The sequence below is a fragment of the Solanum dulcamara genome, chromosome 11 (assembly GCF_947179165.1).
Source record: "Solanum dulcamara chromosome 11, daSolDulc1.2, whole genome shotgun sequence".
NCBI lineage: Eukaryota > Viridiplantae > Streptophyta > Magnoliopsida > Solanales > Solanaceae > Solanum > Solanum dulcamara.
Window position 1 is genome coordinate 51,620,562 of NC_077247.1, and position 23,086 is coordinate 51,643,647.

Below are 23,086 nucleotides of genomic sequence, written 5' to 3' on the forward strand. Positions count from 1 at the left end.
GTAACTTGTTTTTTTTGTGCAATTTTCGTTCTAAATCTAATGGATAAGAAAGATTTTTCTAAAAATCATGTCAACAATGGAAATAATGAATCCGATTACGATCCAAAAAAAAAAACTGTCTATGCAGAATTTTTCGTCCTATGGTATTAAAATTGAGGATCTCTCAAGTGCGGCTCAAAATGTAATGGGTATAAAAAGTTGTTTTTTTTCCTAATGGTGATGTTGTGTCTCAGGATAGATCCAATATGAATTCGTATAAATTGATACTTTTTTTTAAAAAAAAGGGTCAAATATATCTCTGTATTATTATAAATAATTTAAATATATCTCTTATTATATTTTAAGGCTAAATATACTTTGATGTTGATTTACCCTTATAACTAAGGGAGGGACACGTGAATAACTAGAATTAAAAAAAACCATCCAATTTAAATCATACCCAAATATAAACAAACATGCCCCGACCGATTCAATTTTATCCGGACCCAATATAAAGGCAAATCCAAATTCTGCAAACCGTTTCTCATGTTCTTCAATGTCAGCCGCTAAGACACTCGGTTGAACTTTGGAAATAGCTTCAACGAAGTCGCACATCGCTACAGGATCCTTAGCAATGTCATCCTTGGCCATGTTCTTAATCTCCTCACGTGTCTTCCCAGCTATCTTTCGCCTCATGCCATTCATAGAAGCATGTCGGCAAACATTTGTGAGGTCATCTCCACTACATCCCTCTGTTTTACGAGCTACTTCATCAATGTCCACATCTGCAGCTACCTGATGTCGCAGGCAGGCATTTGCACTTCGTTATTCAACCAAATAGATAAACTAGGTAGAATTCTTTCAAACTTCAGAAACACATTCTTACCAAAATCAATTTACAAAATAGAAACCAATTAAAAAGACACTAGTTGCACAAATAGAGAAGTACAATTTTATAATGTTGAGAAAAAGTATATTTAACCGACCCGCCCAGACTCAATTAATTTAACCGACCCATCCCTCAAACTTAATCCATCAATGGCTACTTAATTCTAAAAATCAAAGCTTTAAAGAATGATAAAACTTTATATAGAAATGACTACTTTCAACGGTAATAGTTACTGATTTAACCAACTAACACAGCTGCACTGCAGAACAAAATAGCTTGTAATTTCAGCCAAAATCCAAAAAATAAATAAATCAAATTGCAAGAGAGATGTGTGAGCAGCAACTGGGAGGAGCATCATGTGCACAAGTAATTGATAAACAATAAAAAGATTTCCTTCAATTGCATCAAACAGGACACTCGTCACTCGTATTAGCCGTAGCAGTTTCGGGATGGGTCGGTTAAATTAATTGAGTCTGGGCTGGGTGGGCTTAATTAGAATTGAGTATTTTCAATTGGGGATGGATTATTTTGTTCCAAGCATGCTACGTGTCAATCTGTTAAATAGAAGGGTAAGGCAACATCAAAATATAATGAAAGAAATATATTTAGCTTCAAAGTATAACGAACGATATATTTAAACAATTTATAATAATATAGGGATATATTTGACCCTTTGCCGTTTTAAAATTAAAAGTATACGCAATATGATGATATGTATACACAATTGACAATGTTTACAAATCTAATTACATGTATGTCTGTTCAGAATTTGATGTGTGATGGTACTACTAATTGAAGACCTCTCAAGTGTCCATATAGAAAGTCACGGGGATAAAGGGTTGTTCTTTTTTTCTCATGGTGATACAGATCTATTATGGGGATATGCAAGGTACACACTTTGAAGGAATATTACAAATTAATAGAGAAGAATACGGTTTGAATATGATACTGCCACTGTAAAATATGAATTCGTATAAATTGATACGTCTTCAAATTGCATGTATACGCAATAGGATATTATGTATACACAATTGACAACATATATACAAATCTAATTGTATGTATCAAAATATTTTGATGGAGGTAATATATCTATCAAAGGTACATATCAACAGTTGTGCAATATACTTATGTATACTATTAATGTATACAAATAACATATAAGTAATTTATACATACTGCATCTGCCATGTCACAATCAACATATACAATAAATTTTAAATCAAATAAAATAAGTATACATCAACTAAATCAATACGTTAAATAAATGTATACAACAACAAATTGCAATTTAATTAATGTATACATAAAAAAAAATTAATTGTTACATGTATCCGTAAAATGACATTCCTAATTTAAAGAAATATAAAGACGATTACTATTTTTATGACTATAAGTTATTATAGAGAGTGAGATATCCCTAAAATTACGTTGGTTAAAGAATTAGATGAAAATTACTAGCATATAAACTGCCGCTTTTTTACTCTGGGGCTAATTTTTGCCAATATTTTTAAGGCTTTGGGCTAAAAACTGTCAATTTTATACTAGATTGATACCTATGTGTCAATTCCTCGACAAAAAAACATGACTATTTTTTTGGAAAACAAAAGAACCGAATGGCCACTTGGTGTAATTTGCCCTTCTTTGTTTTAACTGGCTTTCATTTTGTGTCTAAATCACATTGCTTATCCACAGAGAAAATCTGATCCGGAAGCTCTAATCAGCTAAGGGATTTGAGTCGCTAGATGTTGCTCAATCTTGTTATAATTCAACAATTGAAAATTTGCATCAAACTTTAGCCCCTTAGAGTTCATAGTCTACTTAACCAAAAGGTGGCAGGAGCGTAACGACCTAAGTCCAAACCTAAAAGATTGACCCATTATAAAAGTAATACCTTATAGAAAAGCATATAAAAAAAAATAGTCGAGAGATTCAAGCGGGCAATCCCTCCTTTTATTTCTTTGAACTAGAAAATGGAAGACATGCTGAAAAATAAAATTAAAAATTTTGGATAGATATATCTTGTTTTGTTGATTTTTTTTCAGGCCTACATTAAGGGGGTGTCGAGATTATTCAAAACTTATGTTATTTGCTTTAGACTTTTGACAAGTCAAATGATCAAAATGTAATTAAAAACAAACAATAGATTGAGTAACAAAACCATCACGTTTTAAACTGAAAAATACTGATATGTAATCAGACAAGCTGAATTTGTCAATCCATCGTAATTTGAAGGTTTAATATGAAACCAAATAGAGAAGCTATAGGTATTCTTCTGTTGAAAAAAAGAAAAATAAAAGAAAATAATGTGACATTCTTGTTTATTATTGGAAAATAGGACAGTTTAAGGTATCAGGCAAACCACAGTGAGACAAAGTATTTGTTTCTATGAGTTGTGAATTATGATCAAATAGTATATTTGGATGTGATACTTTGGATTGTGCTTATCCAATTGCCTCTAGAAGATTCATTAATTATTCCTAGATTTCACATTAAGATAACTAAATCTATTCCTATTTAGTATTTCCTAGCACGTTTGCCTGATTTGTTGAAGCTTTACCATGTTTTCCCTTTGTATATTTTGATCATAAGTTCTTATCGTAACATTCATTAGAAATTTCTAATTGATTGCATCCTATATTTACCTTTTTTTAATTTTCACAAAGAAAACAAATGGGTATTAAGAAAAAGCAAAAAATTACAATATTTATTTTAATCAGTCTCACATTTATATTTTATCATCATCATAATAACAACAATAACAATTTCGTATTCAAAATCAATTTTTTTTCAAAAATACTACTTAGTAGAAACATTTTTACAAACTACCTCAAAAAATCCTATTTAAAAGCCAATTTATATCAGAATGAATTTGGAATAACTTGGGCTTTAATTCTCCAACTAAGATATTGAACAAAGTTAAGCATGTTATGGGATTCCAAATGTGTTATATAATTCCAATATCCTACGTACGCATTTCCATTCAAATATTCATATTCATATGAAATAAATACTAACAAAAAAGCCAAAGTCAACTTCAAAGGAAAAGTATGACCGGCAACTGTTGGCCAAAACTCTTTAATGCTTTGAAAAAAGCCTGTAACCTAATCTCCGTCGCCACCCTCACCACCGCCGCGAATTCCTCAAGAATTTCCTCCATGGACGATATTCATAAAACCCTAAAAACTAGCGTGTGTATAATCGGGAGTGGCCCCGCAGCTCACACAGCTGCCATTTACGCAGCGCGTGCCGAGCTGAAGCCGATCCTCTTCGAAGGATGGATGGCTAACGACATAGCTCCCGGAGGTCAGCTTACGACCACCACAGATGTTGAGAATTTTCCGGGTTTCCCCGAAGGTATTGGTGGCGGTGAGCTTATGGAACGTTGTCGTGCCCAGTCTGTTCGTTTTGGGACACAAATTTATACTGAAACTGTGACTAAAGTTGATTTTTCTAATAGTCCTTTTAAAGTTGTTTCTGATGATAGGACTGTATTAGCTGACGCCGTTATTCTTGCTACTGGTGCCGTGGCTAAGAGGCTTGAATTCCCCGGCTCCGGCAATGATGGCTTCTGGAATAAGGGGATATCTGCTTGCGCCGTTTGTGATGGCGCTGCTCCGATATTCCGTAATAAACCATTGGCTGTGATTGGTGGTGGAGACTCTGCTATGGAAGAAGCTAATTTTTTAACTAAATATGGTTCCAAAGTTTATATTATTCATAGGAGGGATGAATTTAGGGCATCAAAGATAATGCAAAATAGGGCATTGAGTAACCCTAAAATAGAGGTGATTTGGAACTCTACTGTAGTGGAGGCTTATGGGGAGAAGCTTTTGGGTGGTTTGAAGGTGAAAAATATTGTTACAGGGGAGGTTTCAAATTTGAATGTTTCAGGCTTGTTTTTCGCCATTGGGCACGAACCAGCTACCAAGTTCTTGGATAAGCAATTAGAGTTGGATTCTGATGGATATGTTGTAACTAAGCCGGGGACGACACTGACAAGTGTCAGGGGCGTTTTCGCTGCTGGTGATGTGCAGGATAAGAAGTATAGGCAAGCTATTACTGCTGCTGGCTCAGGTTAGTTGTTCGGTTTTGCTTGCCTCAGTATGCCTGCTACTTTCTTCTTGTTGTGATTTGTAACCTTTTAGAAGTTAAATATCAATCACTGGTCTGATGCCTTTTAATGTTCTTGAAAACATGCTTGTAGACATTTCTTTTATTGATATTGGCCTATACTTTTAGCAGAGACATGTTTCATTTTTATAGAGAACTTTTAGCTGTATCAACAAAGTAGACAATGCACTCCTTGCACCTATGTCGTCAGTATATTTGGTAAAGAAATAGAATACCTCCTAATGACATTATGATTGTCTTTTATCGTGTTTCACTCTTGTTTTGATATTTTTTTACATTGATAATGGCTTAGTATTTCAACTACTGAAATGTAATATTTGGGTAAGAAAAAGAACAAAGAATCAACACCAGCTTAGTTGTGTCAATTTGATTTTGTTATCGTACTCGCAGCGGAGTTAACGCTAAGTTGGAGGAGTGGAGACAGACCTTGGAGTCTAAAGGGTTTAAGCTGAGTAGGACCAAGACACAGTACTTAGAGTGCAAGTTTAGTGAGATACCTCAGGAGGTTGGCACGGAAGTTAGGCTTGGTGACCAGGCCATCCAAAAGAAGAGTAGTTTCAAGTACCTTGGGTCTATTATGCAAGGCTGCGGGGAGATTGACGATGATGTCACACATCGTATTGGGACAGGGTGGATGAAATGGAGGCTCGCTTCCGATATGCTATGTGACAAGAAGGTGCCTCCACAACTTAAGAGCAAGTTCTACAAAGTGGTGGTTAGACCGGCTATGCTATACGGGGCGGAGTATTGGCCAGTTAAGGTATCTCACGTTCAAAAGATGAAAGTCGCTGAAATGAGAATGTTAAGATGGATATGTGGGCATACCAGGAGTGACAGTATTAGAAATGAGGCCATTCGGGACAAGGTAGGAGTGGCCTCGGTGGAAGACAAGATGCGGGAAATGCGACTGAGATGGTTTGGGCATGTGAAGAGGAGAGACACAGAAGCCCCAGTGCAGAGATGTGAGAGGTTAACCATGAATGGTTTCAGAAGAGGTAGGGGTAGGCCGAAGAAATATTGGGGAGAGGTGATTAGACAGGACATGACGCAATTACAACTTAACATGATCTTAGATAAGAGGGTGTGGAGGAGCCATATTAGAGTAGAAGGCTAGTTCATAGTATCGTTATTCTTACTTAGAAGTAGGCGTATTAGCGCACTATGATTTCCTGTGGTCTGATGTCTAGTATTATTTATTGCTTTCATTACTTTCTGTACTTTGATTGTTCTATTTTTATCTGGGTTGCATTTGCTTTCGTTACTTACTGCTTTCCATCAAGCTTTGAACTTCTTATTCTTATGTGACTTCTTCTTTTTGGATTTTATTTTGATTTTTCTGAGCCGAGGGTCTTTCGGAAACAGCCGTCCTACCTTGGTAGGAGTTAGGTCTGCGTACACTTTACCCTCCCCAGACCCCACGTTGTGGGATTCCACTGGGTCGTTGTTGTTGTTGTGGTTGTTGTAGGCGGGATTTCTCAATATAAGCTAGAATGAATGTAGCGGAAGCCTGCTATAAAGAAAGCAATAATAGTGAGGAGATTGTCTTAGAGGGTTTCAAGGCACCATGCCGCTAAAAGTATCACTTGAATGCTACTCTGTGCCTTGTTGTTAAGCGTGAATGTTCTTTGGCAAGATTTTAGTGTAAGGACCACATTCCAGAGGCAGGGCTGCACGGCTAATGGAGAAGAAAAAGGAGTCTAGGGAAAATCTTAAATGTAGTTTCTGTGGGCTCTTTTTGTGGAACCTCAAATCACCCAGACAGACTCAAATGGAAACTAAAAAGCAAGGGGTTCTTCTTTGTCTAGTCTGTATATTGTAACCTGAATCATGGAACTTCTATAAATGTTGTATGAACCTGAAAACTTATAAGGAGATTGAAATTCCTTATAAGGTCTCTAGTTTTGTCTGCTCGGCAGTAAGGAAAGCATGTCTCGCCGAAGAGAATTTACAAAGAAGAGGTCTTTAGATTTATTCAAGATGGCCTTTATTTGGTCAAGATAGTGAAAGCAATGAACATCTTTTCTTAATTTTTAGATTGCAAGACTTAGACAAATATGTGGCACATGTTCTTTTGCATTCTTGCCATAAATTGGACTATGCCTAGTTCAACTATAGATTTCCTGAACTGCTGGAAGAGTGTGTGGAGGAGAAGTAGTGAAGGAGATTGGTGGATGATTAGTGTAGCTTGTGTATGGTGGATAATTTGGAAGGAAAGAAACTCTTAGAGTTTTTGAAAATACTAGCAACCCCATCCAGAAAATTAGGATGAATTGTCTTAGTCTTTCTTTTTTTGGTGTAGACAGAACAGGTGGTGGGAAAGTTGGTGATTTGGTAGAATTAATTGGCAATGTGTAAGTTTTTGTTCAGAACAGGATCCCCTTGTACTTTTTGTAAAGTTCGCAACTCAGTAACTTTTTGTTACTGCGTTTTACTATTACCAAGCTTTAGAACTCAGAAGAGGGGGAAGTTAGTCTTTTCTTGTCATGATTTGCGGACAAGAAATTTCTTGCTTGTCTTTAATTTAATAAAAAATTGCCTCGATATGAAACCAATGCCAAGTAGATAATTCTTCAAAAAAATACAATTTTTTGGCTGACTGTGATATGGTATCTTGTCCAAGTGCTTGGGTTAACCGTTAACCATTTTTTTGGCTAAGAAGAAAGCCTAGTCTAACTATCTTTTAGGAATTGTAATAATGTTTGTGAACTCAGTAAGAGAGTTAGTGACCCCATGTTTTACACTTTTACTAACTATAATCATAAAATTTCCATCCTATGAAACCAATGTTTGATCATACTAATGAAATACAATCATCAACCAGAATCTGAACTTTTGATAATCTATTTACTACACATGAATGTGCTTTTTGGTGATGAAAGAGGCAGGATTTGTTTCTCTGCTTTTGATGTTTTATGACCAAAAAATGGGACAGTTTAAGTAACACACTTTCGTTTTTAGTCAGTCCCAAAAATAAGAATGACACATTTTCATATTTAGGAACAATTTAACTTTAAACTTCCCATTTTACTCTCAATGAGATGATTTATAGCTACACAAATATATATGCCTTTTTGTTTTTTACCACAAGCTTCAAAAATCTTCCCTTCATTCTTAAACTCCGTACTCAATCAAATACCTTCACATAAATTGGAATGGATGGAGTACCAAATAGTAAAATCAGGTTGCTGTTGACTATTTAGCTTCCTTAATAAAAATGAAAACTCAATGCTCGAGTTTTGAGAGTTTCCTTGTGATGTGTTATAGTCAATATTGATTTTCTAGTTCAAAAAAAGGATTATACAATTGTAAGATTTAGTGCTAGTTTGTGATGATGTCAGATGCTGATAGTCTACAGAAATGTTATGGGTCTTTTATTTTGGCAACTTAATTCATTATTATTTTCTGGGAGACATGATTGTATATGAATGGTGATTATGGTGTAGATTGTAGGACTTGTTTGCACTTTTCACATTTTTATTTAGTTCTGTACTTGTGGTTGCTAATTTACAGAAATGTCTCAAGGATCCTACTAAGTTCAGGACACGTTCTTGAACAATGATCTATTGGCTTTTTCCATTCGGCCTTGCATTTTACATTATGCTTATGTGGTTGTAGATTGCTAGTGTTGATTCATTTTTTCTATATTTGGAACATCCTTGAGAAGGAAAATATATATTCTGAATTAAATTGAGAAGAATACACATTTAAAGGAATGACCTTATGAAAGAAATATGACGCCTGTTGGATGCAGTGTACATATGGAGAACCTTGTGAGATAATTTGATGTCAGTTTGGTTCACTTTCTAACACGAATACCTTTGCCTTTGGAGCCTAGATTATTATTTTTTAAAATCTTGCATCTGGCCTTTTTCTTTTTTAAATATTTTCTTCATATTTATATCAGGAATATCTCTATGTATACCAGCATCCTTGGCATACTGCTATTGATAACCTTAATATCTTTGACACTTGATACTTCGGTACTTGTGCTGTTAGAATCTCTACCCATACAAGTCTCTAGATCTCTGAAGTCTGAAGTGAAAAAAATGATGAGAAATCACTTTTCATATCAAAGTTGTAACGTTTACCTAAGATGGTTACGCCTTAGGGGAATACAGTGATGACTATATCCATGTGTTTAGCTTCGTTTATCACTTTAGTCTTCTAATGTAACAAACTGTCTTGACTCCTCATGTTCCTCTCGAGATAACATATGGCTTAACGTTATTCTTGTTCTTTCTTTTGGGGCATGCTTTCAGGGTGCATGGCAGCTTTGGATGCTGAACATTACTTGCAAGAAATCAGTGCCCAAGAGGGAATGAGTGATTGATAGCTTTGTGTTCCTTTGAAGTGGCTTTGGTACTGGAGTTGCAAAAGGTCTGGATTGCATTGATATCTATGTATTAAGAATTTGTTTCCTGACTAATATTTATGATTGAAAAGAATATTATATTTTTATTAAATGATTATTTGAGCCATGGTTTGTCCCTTGTTAAACAAATGAATTAATTTGATATAGTTACCATCAAGCTTGTTGCAACTTCATTGTAATCCTTAACCACAAGGAGTTTGAAATGAAAATCTTTGTATTCATGCCTAGAGACTAGTGTGTGTTCACATTTTTAGGCCCGACAGTAATGCGATTACCTGTTGGCTTGAGAGTTGAGCCGGACATGAAAATGTAAGGTCGTTTGGTAATATATTTAGTCTATGAATAACTAATACATCCTATTCATTTTATATAACTAATACTGTAATCCATGACAAAACATGATATTAGTAATTCCTGAGCTATTAATACATGGATAAACATGAATAAAGACAAATAACCCTTAATAAATCAAACCAAACAGTCAATATAAAATAGTCTCAGTATCACTAATAAAACATATTCAATACTATTCTTATATATTTTATCAAACGACCCTAAAATCGCAGCACGTCGGATCTAAATTTGTTGTAACATTAGGCCCTTAGATAGCCATGTTGACTTTGGACCAGTCCAAATTCGTATCTACTTTCTTTTTTGGTAAAATTACCCTTTTACACATATTCCCCTAATATATTTACTTTTATTCCCATATACACCAAAAAATTTCCAAATTCCCTCTTTTTCTTTTCTCTCTCTATACCTCTCTGATACATCCGCCTATTCCTTTATTCTTGCCCTAATTTGCTCTAGTTAATTTGTTACTCTTCAACTGTTAATCAATTTCAAGGTTCCAAATAAGGTATATTTCAATCTTTCCTTATATGGAATTTTACTTCATCCTCATTCAATCTGATTTCTCCTAAAATTTGTATATTTTGATTTCTTCTGAAAATCTTTGAAAAATCTTCTAAATTTTTATCATTTGTTTTCTTCTGTAAATCTTTCTGTTTTTGTTTCTCATACCTTCAATGGAATCCGTTCATGGTCTCAAACAGTCCACTAAAAATCAACGAATTCTTGTTTCTCCTGGTTCTGATTCGTCTTGGGAAGGTTACGACGAAGTTAGATCCAAACATCGTAACGATCCAACAGTGATGAATAAGCTACGTGAGAAATTGAAGTCGAAAGCTACAGTTAAACATGCACCCAAAGAAATAGACAACAAGATTGAAGGGGTTACAACACGCCCTAATCTCCCAAAGGTATGTGTTCAATTAAGTTTTTTGTTTTAGAATAAAAATTTTGTGAAGGTTTTAATGATTCTGATACATATCATTTATGTATCAGATTCATAATGTATTTTTAAAAGGAATTTTTTTTGGAGATTTTATATTTCTGATACATCATGTTTAAGTGTCAGTTTCTGTTGTTTTAATTTTTAATGATTCTGATACATATACATTTATGTATCAGATACATAATGTCTTTTTCAAATGTATTTTTTTTGGAGATTTTCTATTTCTGATACATCATGTTTAAGTGTTAGTTTCTGTTGTTTTAATTTTTAATGATTCTGATACATGTACATTTATGTATCAGATACATAATGTCTTTTTCAAATGTATTTTTTTGGAGATTTTCTATTTCTGATACATCATGTTTAAGTGCCATTTTATGTTGTTTCAAGTTTTAACGAAGCTGATACATATCATTTATGTATCAGATACATAATGTCTTTTTCAAATGCAATATTTGAGATTTACTATTTCTGATACATTATGTTTAAGTCCCAGTTTCTGTTATTTCAAGTTTAATGATTCTGATACATCTACATTTATGTATCAGATACATAATGTCTGTTTCATATGCAATTTTTTGAGAATTATTATTTCTGATACATCATCTTTAAGTCTCAGTATTTGTTATTTTCAAGTTTTAATGATTCTGATACATATACATTTATGTATCAGATACATAATATTTTTTTCAAATGCAATTTTTTGGAGATTTACTATTTCTGATACATCATGTGTAAGTGTCATTTTTTGATGTTTCAAGTTTTAATGATTCTGATACTTCTACATTTATGTATCAGAATATAATATATAATTGTTTTTGATACATCTTCTGTATGTATCAGATTCTCATCTCATGCATCAGATATTTTAATGCATATGATACATCGTATTTATGTATAAAGTTCAAGTTATATTTAATCATTTTCATGTCAATGCAGGGAATGAAATACGTCATCAAGAAGATCCCGTCCCACCCATTGAGATTCGGAACGGCATATAGGGCTAATTTTCTTGATGATTTTGAATCATCAATAGGTGGAGATATTGTTGTCAGAAGGCCATGGATGGTTATGTTAGCGATAACGACGATCCAAAAAAAAACTAGGAGAGACATCTCTCCAAACCAAGGAGAACTGATTGATATCCAGTAGTTTTTTTTTTATAGTAAACATTTTAGGTGATTCTGATTCTTTTAATGTATCTGATACATAAACTGTAATGTATCAGATTTAATATGTTTTAATATTTCCATACATCAGATTTACTATGTTTTTCTCTGGTGTCAAAATCGAATATAAAATCAAAGTTTATGTTTTATATTTCTACTATATCAAACTTGTATCGAGTATAATATTCATAAGTGTCACATTTTGTGAATTCTGATACATGAATCAAGTTTTATTTATTATGATACATCATGCACATGTATCATAGACCCTTGTGGTCAGGCCCTTCCCCGGACCCCGCGCATAGCGGGAGCTTAGTGCACCGGGCTGCCCTTTTTACGTACATAACTGTCACCTTCTTTAATAGATCAGTAATTGATATAAAAAGCCAATCTTTTATCCATAAATAGCTGATGTGCATTAACTATTCTATAGCTAAAGTTATGTATCAGATACATAACTTATGTATCAGCAAAAGTGAAAAAATAACTGAAATCAAATTCGGTATGAATTGATGCTCTGTTTTTTCCATTCGAGACGACGCTCTGTTTTTTGGCTTGAATCTTCATGGACATAACAATTGATTTTTTTAACAATTGATGTATCAGATACATAACTTATGTATCACCAAAACTGAAAAAAATTGAAATCGAAGTTGGTTTGAATTTATGCTCTGTTTTTTTGGCTTGAATCTTCAACTTCACAACCGTTATTTTTTTAACCAAATTAATCTCATTAATTAGATTAGTAATTGATTTAAAGAACCAATCATCCCTTATATTAAGATATTATCCATAAATAGATGATCTTCATTAATTACTCATTAGATAATTGATGTATCAGATACAAAACTAATGTATCAGAAAAGTTGAAAAAAAAGGGGATATCGGGTAATTTTGATACAATGAGGGATGTATAGTAATTAGACTTTTCCATTATGGGATTTAGGTAAAGTTTACTTCTTTTTTTTTGAAGAACCCTAGCCGTTATTTTTAAAAAACCATCCATTGCCAATTTGCGGTCTAGCATAGAGTTGTTATTGAAATTGGATTAATTAGCCATGAAACATTTGGAATAGGATGAATCCAAAAATAGGACAGGATCTTGCTTTTGCAGAAATGCATCTTTGATAATTGACATATATCCAACACGATCATCCGGGGTGAACAAGAATTGGGGATCGGATGCGGGCGAAATAAGTGTTGGGTGGGAAGCGCTTTACCACCAAAGTGAAATATTTTTGCACTATTGTGACTAAACTCGGCAACATGACGTTTTCCTACATTTCATATATAAAAAATGGACATTTGGTCATGAATTTTTTTTGGTTTTCGGAGTTGTACACTGGTACTTAACATGTTTGGTCTTAAAATTTTGAAAAAATATATTCTATTTTCATTTTATTCAAGAATTTTCAAAAATTCCAAAAATAACGCAAATTTATTTTCAAAAACAACTCTAATTTATTTCATGATTAAATACAAGAATTTTCAAATATCATTTTTCACTTTCACAATAAAATATGGCCAAACATCGGAAGTTTTGAATTTTCAGAAAGTCTAGGACTTTGAGCTTCGAGTTTGAAAATCATCTTAAAGAATTAGGAGTACTTTTATTCTTTTTGCAAATATTTTCAAAACAAACAAAAACCGAAAAATCCAGATGTTGAGTATGCAAGGACCCCAAATAAAAACCACTATTTTGAATTTTGGAACAAATGACCTACTCTACTTTATTACTTGCCCTCTACTAACATGATATAGAGCCCGTTTGGATGAGCTTAAAAAAAATAACTTTTATGTATGAAGTGCTTTTAGAACTTTGAAGTGCTGAAAGTTATTTTTATAAATAAGCAGTTGAGTGTTTGGATAAAAGTGCTTATGATGTGAATTTTAGGATTAAAAGAATAAAAAAAGGTAGTTTAGGAATTTAGTTAAAATATAAGGGATATAAAAGTAATTATTATGGTCAAAGAAAATGAATTTAAGCACTTTGGGAAAAAAAGTTAGGAATCCTCACTTTTCATTTTTTACTGACTTTAAGAACTTTATGGCTTAAAGTCAGCATTAGACAAACACGTCCAAAAGATAAAAAGGGGCTTTAAGTTGATTTTGACCAACTTAAAGCCAATCCAAACGAACTCATACTCCTAATTAGAGATATAATTTACTAAACTAACTTCACTAATGATGTTTTAACGGCCACTTTATTTAGGTTTGTTTGCTCAGTGTCATGGCAAAGTTGGTGAATCGATAAGTTTAGGCATACATTTAAATGCAAAGGTAGGTGAAAAAACACTAGAAACAGTAATTATCCAATTTTCAGATTGATTTCATATTTGAGAAGAAATTGTTGTCCCAATATTGACATTTAATTCATGTTTACATTGGAAGATCCTCGCCCATCATGATTACTCCCATGACTCTCCACAAATTTCCCAATTAGGGTTATTTTCCGTTGCATACTAGTCGAGTTGTTCGCAATTTAGCTATATATATATACCAAAAAAATATAAATGTTGACCCTTCCCCACTTTACCAGATCCGTTTGTCTTTTTCCCTTTCATAATCAATAATGATCCAACTTTATTATATAAAAATAGTAAAATCATAGAAAGGTAGAATAATACAGAAATAGAATATAAGAGAAACAGAAGGGGAGTTTATTTACAAGATTTGTGGATGAATCATCACTAATTGAAAGGAAGTAATAGACTAATTAATTAATTCATAATAATGAGAATAAAACATCTAAATCATTTAAAGTAAATTTGACAGGAAATTTGGATCTTCCCATAATCATTCTTTTGAGAAAATGATTAAAAGGAGAGAATAATTGAGACTCATACATACGTGTTATTAGAGAACAGAGTAATAACTCTTTCTAGATTTATTTTTAGTATAGGACCCAAATTAAATGAAATAGAGAAAGTGGTACTATTAATTAATTAAGAATCCAATGTACAGATGTGAATTTATAATATTTTGTCAAAGTAATAATTAATAATTCAAAATCCACTGCGCAAATCTAAATTTAAAATACAATCATCAAGAGCAAAAGAAAGCAATGGCTAATAATTTAAAAAGAGATGGTTACGCTGCATATCGATCGATTCGATTCAAAATATTTGATTCTGATTTTGAATTTATCAGTTCATCTTCTCGGTAATATAATTTGTAGACATATCACAACGTTAAAAAATATTGGCTTATCAATTATCGATTTATGATTATTGATCATTATCAATTCAATTAACGTTTTAATCGTTAAGAACAGCAAATTGTTTGGTTCATTGTATAGGTAAAAAATGAATCCCTTTCAGCGCCTTTTAGAATATTTTAAACAAGATACAAGGAAAGTGAATATAAACTAGTGCAGCCTAAATGAGTCTGTCTTTAAACTTAGTTGGCACACTCAGTTCTGAATTGGATCCATAATTGTCGATTAGAACATTTTAAAGTTAATTAAATAGTGATTTCAGTACCCTAAATACAACTAATCTTCACATGAGCATGAGAGATCCATCACATACATCCATACTCTGGGAATAAACAAACAAACAAAAATGATTGAATAAAGAAGACAAAAACGAAGAGAATATTCAATGCCATTACACTCCCTAAATTACAAACTAGTCACAAATTAACATACAAACGAAATAAAGTACAGCATAAAAGATTTTAAAAAAGGACCATCTTCCTTGGCAAGTGTTGGGAAGACAGTAAATTACAAGTTTAACCCCACTGGTAACTTCCCACTTCCCACCTAACATCTTCATAGATCTTTACTAAAAATATTTGCAGAAAAAACCGACCCTACACCCTCACATGGCTTCATTGAAAGAATACAACACACTACTTACAGATTCCAAATAACTTGTTTTGCTTGTCTTTTTCTTCAACTTCCCCCACATTATTTATTGTCTTCCTGTATCAACACTTGGTCCAACTTTTTTCATAAAAAGAAGATTTTATTATATTATATTACTTGAGCTGCTGCTAGATGTCCTCCCTAATAGTGAAAATTTTATTCCTAGTTTTTATTGGAATAGAAGCGGGGGGATATATAATTAATCCTACTAAGAGGAGGAGGTTACTTGGCCACTTGGGTAATATCTCTGCTAGATCTATTATATTTCATGTGACTCTTGACGAGTTGGCCAGCTGAGATAGCTGACATGAGAGATAGCTCACCAGCAAGAACAGAACCAGCCACTATTGTGGCCAAGAGCCTTGCATTTGAACCTGGTGCCTCTCTGTTTGCACCTTTCACTCCTAGTAAGTTCAAGCAAGCTGACTGTGATGCAAGTTGAGTTCCACCACCCACCGTACCGACCTGAAATTCATACAGTATAACACAATGTCAAATCAGGCATATGAAACACGTGCAAGTTTGTCTCTTCCTACGCATGCCACTTGATCATGAATTTCTAATGACCCCCCTCCCCCACCCACCACTATGGACTGAGGACAATATTAATGTTTCTGCTACAGTCTCCACTTGAATGACAGGGTGTCAGTATTTAAATTTCATCTGGACATATTCTTGTGTAGAGTTTATTCAGAGATAGCGCATCCAATAAGATTTTTTTTTTTTTATATACATAGCTCAAACTCAAAACTTCTAATTAAGAATGAACCAATCACAATACTTCACTACAAACGTGTTGGTCATCTGGACATATAAACTTGACATATGATGAAATCAAAGCTGTACGAGCCTGCATGCACTTCGTTAAAAGCAGCGTGTCTGTCTCTTTAATAGTATTATTAGTCTAAACTGACTTCTCCTTCCTTGTTTTTAGCCATTGTTCTACCCCAAATATCACTAATTTAATGGGTTTTTTGTTAGACACTTCTCAGATGTAGCAGGCGACGTGGAATGATAAAAGAAGGTGCCATAATATTCGTTGTCCACTTTCTCATTAAATCATAAATAAAACAGTAGTTTTATTAAAATTGATTCCGTATGAATTTTTTTTATTACTTTACAAACTTATTTATATTTTTAAAAAGATTTAATAGTAACAATAAAATAAGAAAAATGCAATTAATTTCGTGATTTTGTAAATTGACAAATAAGTTGAGATAATTATTTTTACTAATATGTGAAGGAGAGAATAATAAAAAGTAGGTGTGACATGTTGGTTGTATACCTCAATAGAAGGCATAGTTACTGAAACATGGAGGTCCTTGCCATCATTTACAGCCTCCATCATAGTAATGCAGTGAGAACTCTCTACATTCTGAGCAGGATCTTGGCCAGTGGCCAAATATACAGCAGAGACGATGTTGCTGGCATGGGCATTGAAGCCACCAAGGGCACCAGCCATGGCTGATCCAGTAAGGTTTTTAAGCATGTTCAGCTCCACCAGAGAAGCAACCTCAGTTTTCAACACTTTCTTCACAATCTCTTCCTTGATAATTGCCTCGCAAACTACTGATTTTCCCCTCCCTTCAATCCAGTTAACTGCTGCGGGCTTCTTGTCCGAGCAAAAGTTCCCTGTCATTTTTCACATGATTCCAAATTAAATAAACATCGTCTTTAGCATCAAGCCTCTAAATAAATAAACAGTTAGATGGAATACCAGATATGCCGATGACATCCATGTCCGGATATTCATTCTGAAGGTAATCCAGAACGTTTTGCACACCTTTGGATACCATGTTCATTCCCATTGCATCACCTGTGCTACAGCTAAATCTCATATACAAATTTTTACCAGCTATAGCACATTGAATGCTCTGTAATCTGGCAAATCTGCTTGATCTGCAAATATTACATACCATAAACAGATTTTAAAATTTGAAAACATAATATTGGATAACATGCACATGACATGTAACTTTTAACAGGTGTTAGGATAATAGAAATAACAAATCATTCCATTTCCTCTTTGAGAGGAAATGATCAAGGAAAAAGACATTTTAGAAAATAAAATAAAACATACATTTAGAGTAAGAACCTCCTCAATAAACACATCAACAAAAAGAGATCCTTATTTAAAGCGTAACGAAATTTGTAACAGAAAATATTAGATATAGAATTAAGAGAGAAGCAAAACTTAAATGCTCTGTCTTAACTGTTCATGCTAAATCTCACCAACAACGGCTTGGTAAAATGGTAAGTATCCTCTAACCCTTTAGATTGTGGATTCGAGTCCTAAAGGAAGCAAAAAAAGGAGGGAGCTCACGGAAAGAAAAAAAAACTCACCAACTACGAACAGCTATTTATCGTGTTTCTGAAGGAAACGATAAGAATATACGTCTCGGGAAACAGTAAGCATAAGAAGAAAAATAAGAGAAGGAAGAAGATAAACTCACTTATTGAACATAAGAGAAAGAGTCTCAAAGTTTAGGGGATCCTCAACGAAGAATTTCAACTCAGCGGCTCTTTTGGCGGTGTTGAACCTGACCACCGGAGCTCTTGTCATTCCATCTCTGAGCAAAACGCTGTTTGCGCCACCAGAGACAAAGATAGCCTTGCAACCCCTGTTGGTGCTAGCAACTAAACATCCTTCTGTAGTTGCCATTGGTACTGAGTACTCTCTCCCATCAAGCAACAATGGCCCTGCAATTCCCACCGGTATTTGCACGTAGCCTACAGGCATCTCACAGCACTGTCCCAGAATAGACTCATAGTCAAATCCCTCCAATGGAAGCCCTTCCAATGACTTCCCCGTAATCCTCTGCAACGCCTCTTTTCGAATTGAAGCAGCTCTCATACAATCACCAAGCTTTGACTCCAACGAATATGATGGAGTTTTACCCTGAACAACAGATTGTATAATCTCCTCGTCATCTTCAGATAATGCTGGCATAATTATAGGCGCAGGCTTCTCCGTTTGGGACAAAGCTACCTTAGCAGGTTGCTGGGGAACCATTCGAGCAATTTGTCGAACAGGTGGTGGAGGGACAACGCAGCCAAGAGTAGTGGCTGCAGCGCATGGTCCACGGCGGCTATCTTCCTCAATAATAAGCTGCTCAGCACTCTCATCCTCAATATCCCAGGAATCACTATTCGATTTCGACACAAACGACTGAACAAACCCAATCCCAAAGAAACCCAGAAGATATATAACGGAAGCGATCAACGAAACCATAGCTAACAACTCAGAAAGGGTAACCACATGAAGAGGAATGGAATTACGGATTTTCTCACGCCACCTAACGAGAAGAAAATACATAACAGAGAAAAACATGGTGAAAAATAACCCATTGGTGAGATACAATGGGAGTGGAAGGGCATCAGATGCTTTAGGAGATGAAACTTGTAGGGGCTTGAGAGGTTCGCCGGCGGAAGCATCTTTGGAGGTGTAGACAGGCTTAACAGGTCGCCGGCGAACGTCCATTGTAAATAAAGTTGATTTTCCGGTAGGAACACCGGAGTTTTGAAAGAAAAAAAAAATGAGAAATGAGAAAAGCAGAGAAGTATATTGTGTATTAAGAAGTGATGGTTTGTGTGGAGAAGCGAAAGTTGATGAAATGTATTTATAGAGGGTAAAGTTGTTGGCGCGCTACAATTTGGGGCCACGCACACCGCGTGTTGTTCGCCCCTCTCCTATTTAGCTCGTTTGGCCGATTGATAATGAGCGCGTTTTGATGGGCTAAAAAAAAAAAAAAATTTATGGATAAAGTATTTTTAATTTTAAATTGCTGAAAGTTATTTTTATAAATAAGTAATTGAGTGTTTGGATAAAAGTGCTTAAATGAGAAAAATGATGTGAATTTTAGGGTTAAAAGAATAAAAAAGATAGTTTGGAAATTTAGTTAAAATATAAGGGATATAAAAGTAATTTTTATGGTCAAAGAAAATAACTTTAAGCACAGGAAAAAAAATAGGAATCCTAACTTTTCATTTTTGACTGATTTTAAGAACTTTATGGCTTAAAGTTAGCATTAGGCAGACACGTCCAAAAGCTAAAAAAGAGCTTTAAGTTGATTTTTCCAAAATATATATATATCTTCCTTTTAATTTGAGTAAATCTCATTTAACCCTTTTAATTTTTTGGATTTGAAAAATAATATCCACTTTCCCTTATTGAAAAGGGCAATAAATTCCCTTATTTTAAATCAACGATTTTAATAAATCAGTTTATTGTATGTATATTTAAAATGACAAAGATGACCTTGATTATGATCAACTATTATGTATTTTTCTATAAATTAGAAAAGATTAATCAAAAAAGATGTATTTCTATTTTAATTTGTTTGACTTATTTTGATTTGGCATGAATTTTTAAAAAAATTAAATTTTATGTTTTTAATATTGGGGTCTAAAATTAAAGATATATCAATTTTAAAATATCTTTTTAATCTTGTAGTTTAAATATGTTATCTAAAAAAAATAAAACTAAAGAATTGTTAAAATAGAAAGGAATCATTTTTTTATGGATAAAAGAGAAAAATATGTAAAATAAATTGAAACAAAGAAAATATCGAATATAGATGAGTAATTTCAGGTAGCTTATATCAAAAGAGGAAATAAGAAATAAATACAGCATTCATCTTTTGCAAGAAATAAAAAAATCACTTAACTAACATTTTTAAGTGATTTGAAAATTTTGATGTATTATATCACCTACAAATTACATTATCACTCGAAATTGTTACATTAATTTTATTTTTAAAATAACTATGAAATAGTTTTAAAAAATAATTGCACGGTTAAATATGTAATATTGACAAATAAAGTAAGTTAAAAATATATTTACTTGAGAGTAAAATTTTATCACTAAGGATACTACAAGTAATAACTAATAATAAGACGGATCAATATGAATTTGTAGCTCAGCAAAAAAAAAAAAAAAATAACCTATGAAGTAAAATGAGGTTTTTTTATATAATACTCAAAAAAAAAGAGATAAAGTTTATCCAAAAAAAGAGTTAAAGGAGAAAAATAAAATTTTACATAATATAATACAATTACTTTTAAAAAAAATAATATTGAAAAATATAATCCAGGTTGATTGAGGGCTTTGGGGTGTTCAAAATCGAACCATAACTGATAAGTCAATCGCAAAATTGGTTTATTGGCTTATTGGTATTGGGTTATCGAATAAACGGTTAGGGAACAGATTAAAATTTCATAATTAATAGCTTATTGGTGTGGGGGCAGATTATTCAATTTTCTTATCGAGTAAACTGTTAACCCGTTAAGAATTACCATACTTACACTTTTATTTTAGGTATATTAGCCTTATTTAATATTTTATCATAATATATAAGAGTAATTATATGTTTTTCCTTTGTTAGTCCTAACTCCTAAAGGCTAAATCAATAAAGCGAGAAAAACTGTTAATTCGTTATCAAACCAACCTGACTCACAGCTTTTAAAATAGTGAAAAGAAGTCATTTTTTTGTAAGGTGCGTTCATCGAAAAAAATGTACCATAGAGATTAGAGGTTAACCGATACATCGCCCGATAACCGTTTGAAAACTGTTAATTCGTTATCAAACCAACCTGTATCTTATAGGTTGATTAGCGAATTAGAAAATTTATAAATCGATATCCGATAGGCCAAACCATTAAGTTAAATTATCCGTCTGAAGACGGCGTTAGGGCTGCATTGAAGAAGTACATCCTCCGTCCGATAAGTAGCCCTACTACTTTAGACATTTTGATATATATATATACATGAACCAATTTATCTTTTATCGTTGATTTAAGATTAAGGGAGTTTAAGCCTCATTTGTTTGCATCGAGTTTTGAATCTTAATCATTCAAATTTATTTATATCATTAAAGAGAAAAGAATATTTATGCACCAAAAAAGTAAAATATTTACCTTGCCTTAAATGTCTCGTTACTTTAATACCTCATTCTTACTTTAAATTTGTGCATGATGTCAACGCTCGTTCTTTTTTTCTTCTGTGACACTATCACGGTATATTACAGTATATGAATATACTCTAATGGTATCAAAGAGTAGCATCACGGTATAATATACTTTGGTGGTATCAAATACTAATTGAACAATATTTTCATTGAAATTTGCTTCAGTCCTTCGATAAGATTACTCAATCATTCATGATGTCATTACGGTATATATCTACATATTAGCATGATATCATTGATATGTATTTCAATTATTTAATATTTTAATTTAAAAATACTTTTTTAAAAAGAGTCATAATTTAGATACAATTATAAAAAAATTATAAAAAAGAGAAACAAAATTATAAAAATATATTTCTACTAATTTAGAGTTTAATAAATAAAAATGTGACTTTCATAATCTTCTCTTCGTTTTTTTTAAACCTTATCTTATATGATACCGATAGGGTATCAATATACTGATGGAGTATTACAGAGGATTAAACTCTGTCTTATATGATATTGGTATGGTATCAATATACCGACAAAGTAACAGAGAGAATTAATTCATAATTGTGATGTTGCCGTCATGTGCGAAATAAGAAAAGAGAAAATGAGGAAGATGCGTAAATAAGTTGGGTCATTAGTCCACTAAAGATAAATAGTTTGGGTTTAGTCTGATTTGGATAAATAGTTTCACTAATGGGTCCAATTTATGTAGTTTCCCCTCACTAAATGTGTTTGTTTTAAAGTGTGAATCTTAATTATTCAGATTTAACTCATTAAGCTTGTTTGTTTTTATTTCCTCATAACCCTTTCCATGGGTCTGAATAGATCTGAATGAATCATATCTATAACATAGTTTTTAACACTATTCAAACTCATTTAAAATAAGACTCCTATCTTAATTCGACTACAGATGTGTATTAAGATTTACGCATTTAGATGTTAATGCACAACTTAATATCCATGGGCCTTTGTGTCCCTTTTAAAAGATGAAGGGGCACTATTTCCCAAACCTAAAAGATTAACGGGGTTATGTGAAATTTATTCTTTTAATTTACGTAATTTTTTATTTTTTTTAAAATTAATTTAATTATTCTTTGAAGTTAAATCAAAGTAGATCAATTCAACTTAAACAGAACTATGTGCAAAGTATTATACGTTATAATTTTATCTCATGTCAATATATTTTAAAAAAAATACATTTTAAAATATTGATTAAACTCTATATAATTTGAATCTCAAAAAATAAAAAGTGTTAGATAAAGTATTTTTAGTTTTATAATGATGATTTCCAAATTTATTTATTTTGCTCGAAATAATGTCTGAATTAACTTACTGCTAAAATATAATTAAAATTGACGCTTCAGAAGTCTTAACAAAAAAAAATGGTTATATTAATTTCATTTGATAATTAAATAAATCATAAA

At 32.8% G+C, this 23,086-nt stretch overlaps 3 protein-coding genes across 3 annotated transcripts; 2 read left to right on the top strand and 1 right to left on the bottom strand.

Moving 5' to 3' along the window:
- Positions 1-3,853: 3,853 nt before the first annotated feature.
- Positions 3,854-9,542, top strand: LOC129873331 (thioredoxin reductase NTRB-like). The gene is made up of 2 exons (XM_055948408.1): positions 3,854-4,945; positions 9,262-9,542. The coding sequence occupies exons 1-2, from the start codon at positions 3,919-3,921 to the stop codon at positions 9,330-9,332; spliced, it is 1,098 nt and encodes a 365-aa protein (XP_055804383.1). The 5' UTR covers positions 3,854-3,918; the 3' UTR covers positions 9,333-9,542.
- Positions 9,543-10,130: 588 nt separating this feature from the next.
- On the top strand, positions 10,131-11,989 carry LOC129873332 (uncharacterized). The gene is made up of 2 exons (XM_055948409.1): positions 10,131-10,636; positions 11,611-11,989. The coding sequence occupies exons 1-2, from the start codon at positions 10,403-10,405 to the stop codon at positions 11,821-11,823; spliced, it is 447 nt and encodes a 148-aa protein (XP_055804384.1). The 5' UTR covers positions 10,131-10,402; the 3' UTR covers positions 11,824-11,989.
- Positions 11,990-15,429: 3,440 nt separating this feature from the next.
- LOC129873330 (3-hydroxy-3-methylglutaryl-coenzyme A reductase 1) lies at positions 15,430-19,314 on the bottom strand. Its single transcript, XM_055948407.1, has 4 exons — positions 18,162-19,314; positions 17,426-17,607; positions 16,994-17,340; positions 15,430-16,173 (listed from the first exon to the last, which is right to left on the bottom strand). The coding sequence occupies exons 1-4, from the start codon at positions 19,187-19,189 to the stop codon at positions 15,931-15,933; spliced, it is 1,800 nt and encodes a 599-aa protein (XP_055804382.1). The 5' UTR covers positions 19,190-19,314; the 3' UTR covers positions 15,430-15,930.
- Positions 19,315-23,086: the final 3,772 nt, after the last annotated feature.

Coding starts and splice junctions, on each gene's coding strand:
- LOC129873331 (XM_055948408.1), top strand. CDS start 3,919: ATGACCGGCAACTGTTGGCCAAAACTCTTTAATGCTTTGAAAAAAGCC. Junction 4,946..9,261: donor TATTACTGCTGCTGGCTCAG/GTTAGTTGTTCG, acceptor GCATGCTTTCAG/GGTGCATGGCAGCTTTGGAT.
- LOC129873332 (XM_055948409.1), top strand. CDS start 10,403: ATGGAATCCGTTCATGGTCTCAAACAGTCCACTAAAAATCAACGAATT. Junction 10,637..11,610: donor CACGCCCTAATCTCCCAAAG/GTATGTGTTCAA, acceptor ATGTCAATGCAG/GGAATGAAATACGTCATCAA.
- LOC129873330 (XM_055948407.1), bottom strand. CDS start 19,189: ATGGACGTTCGCCGGCGACCTGTTAAGCCTGTCTACACCTCCAAAGAT. Junction 17,608..18,161: donor CTTTCTCTTATGTTCAATAA/GTGAGTTTATCT, acceptor TAATATTTGCAG/ATCAAGCAGATTTGCCAGAT. Junction 17,341..17,425: donor GGATGTCATCGGCATATCTG/GTATTCCATCTA, acceptor GAAAAATGACAG/GGAACTTTTGCTCGGACAAG.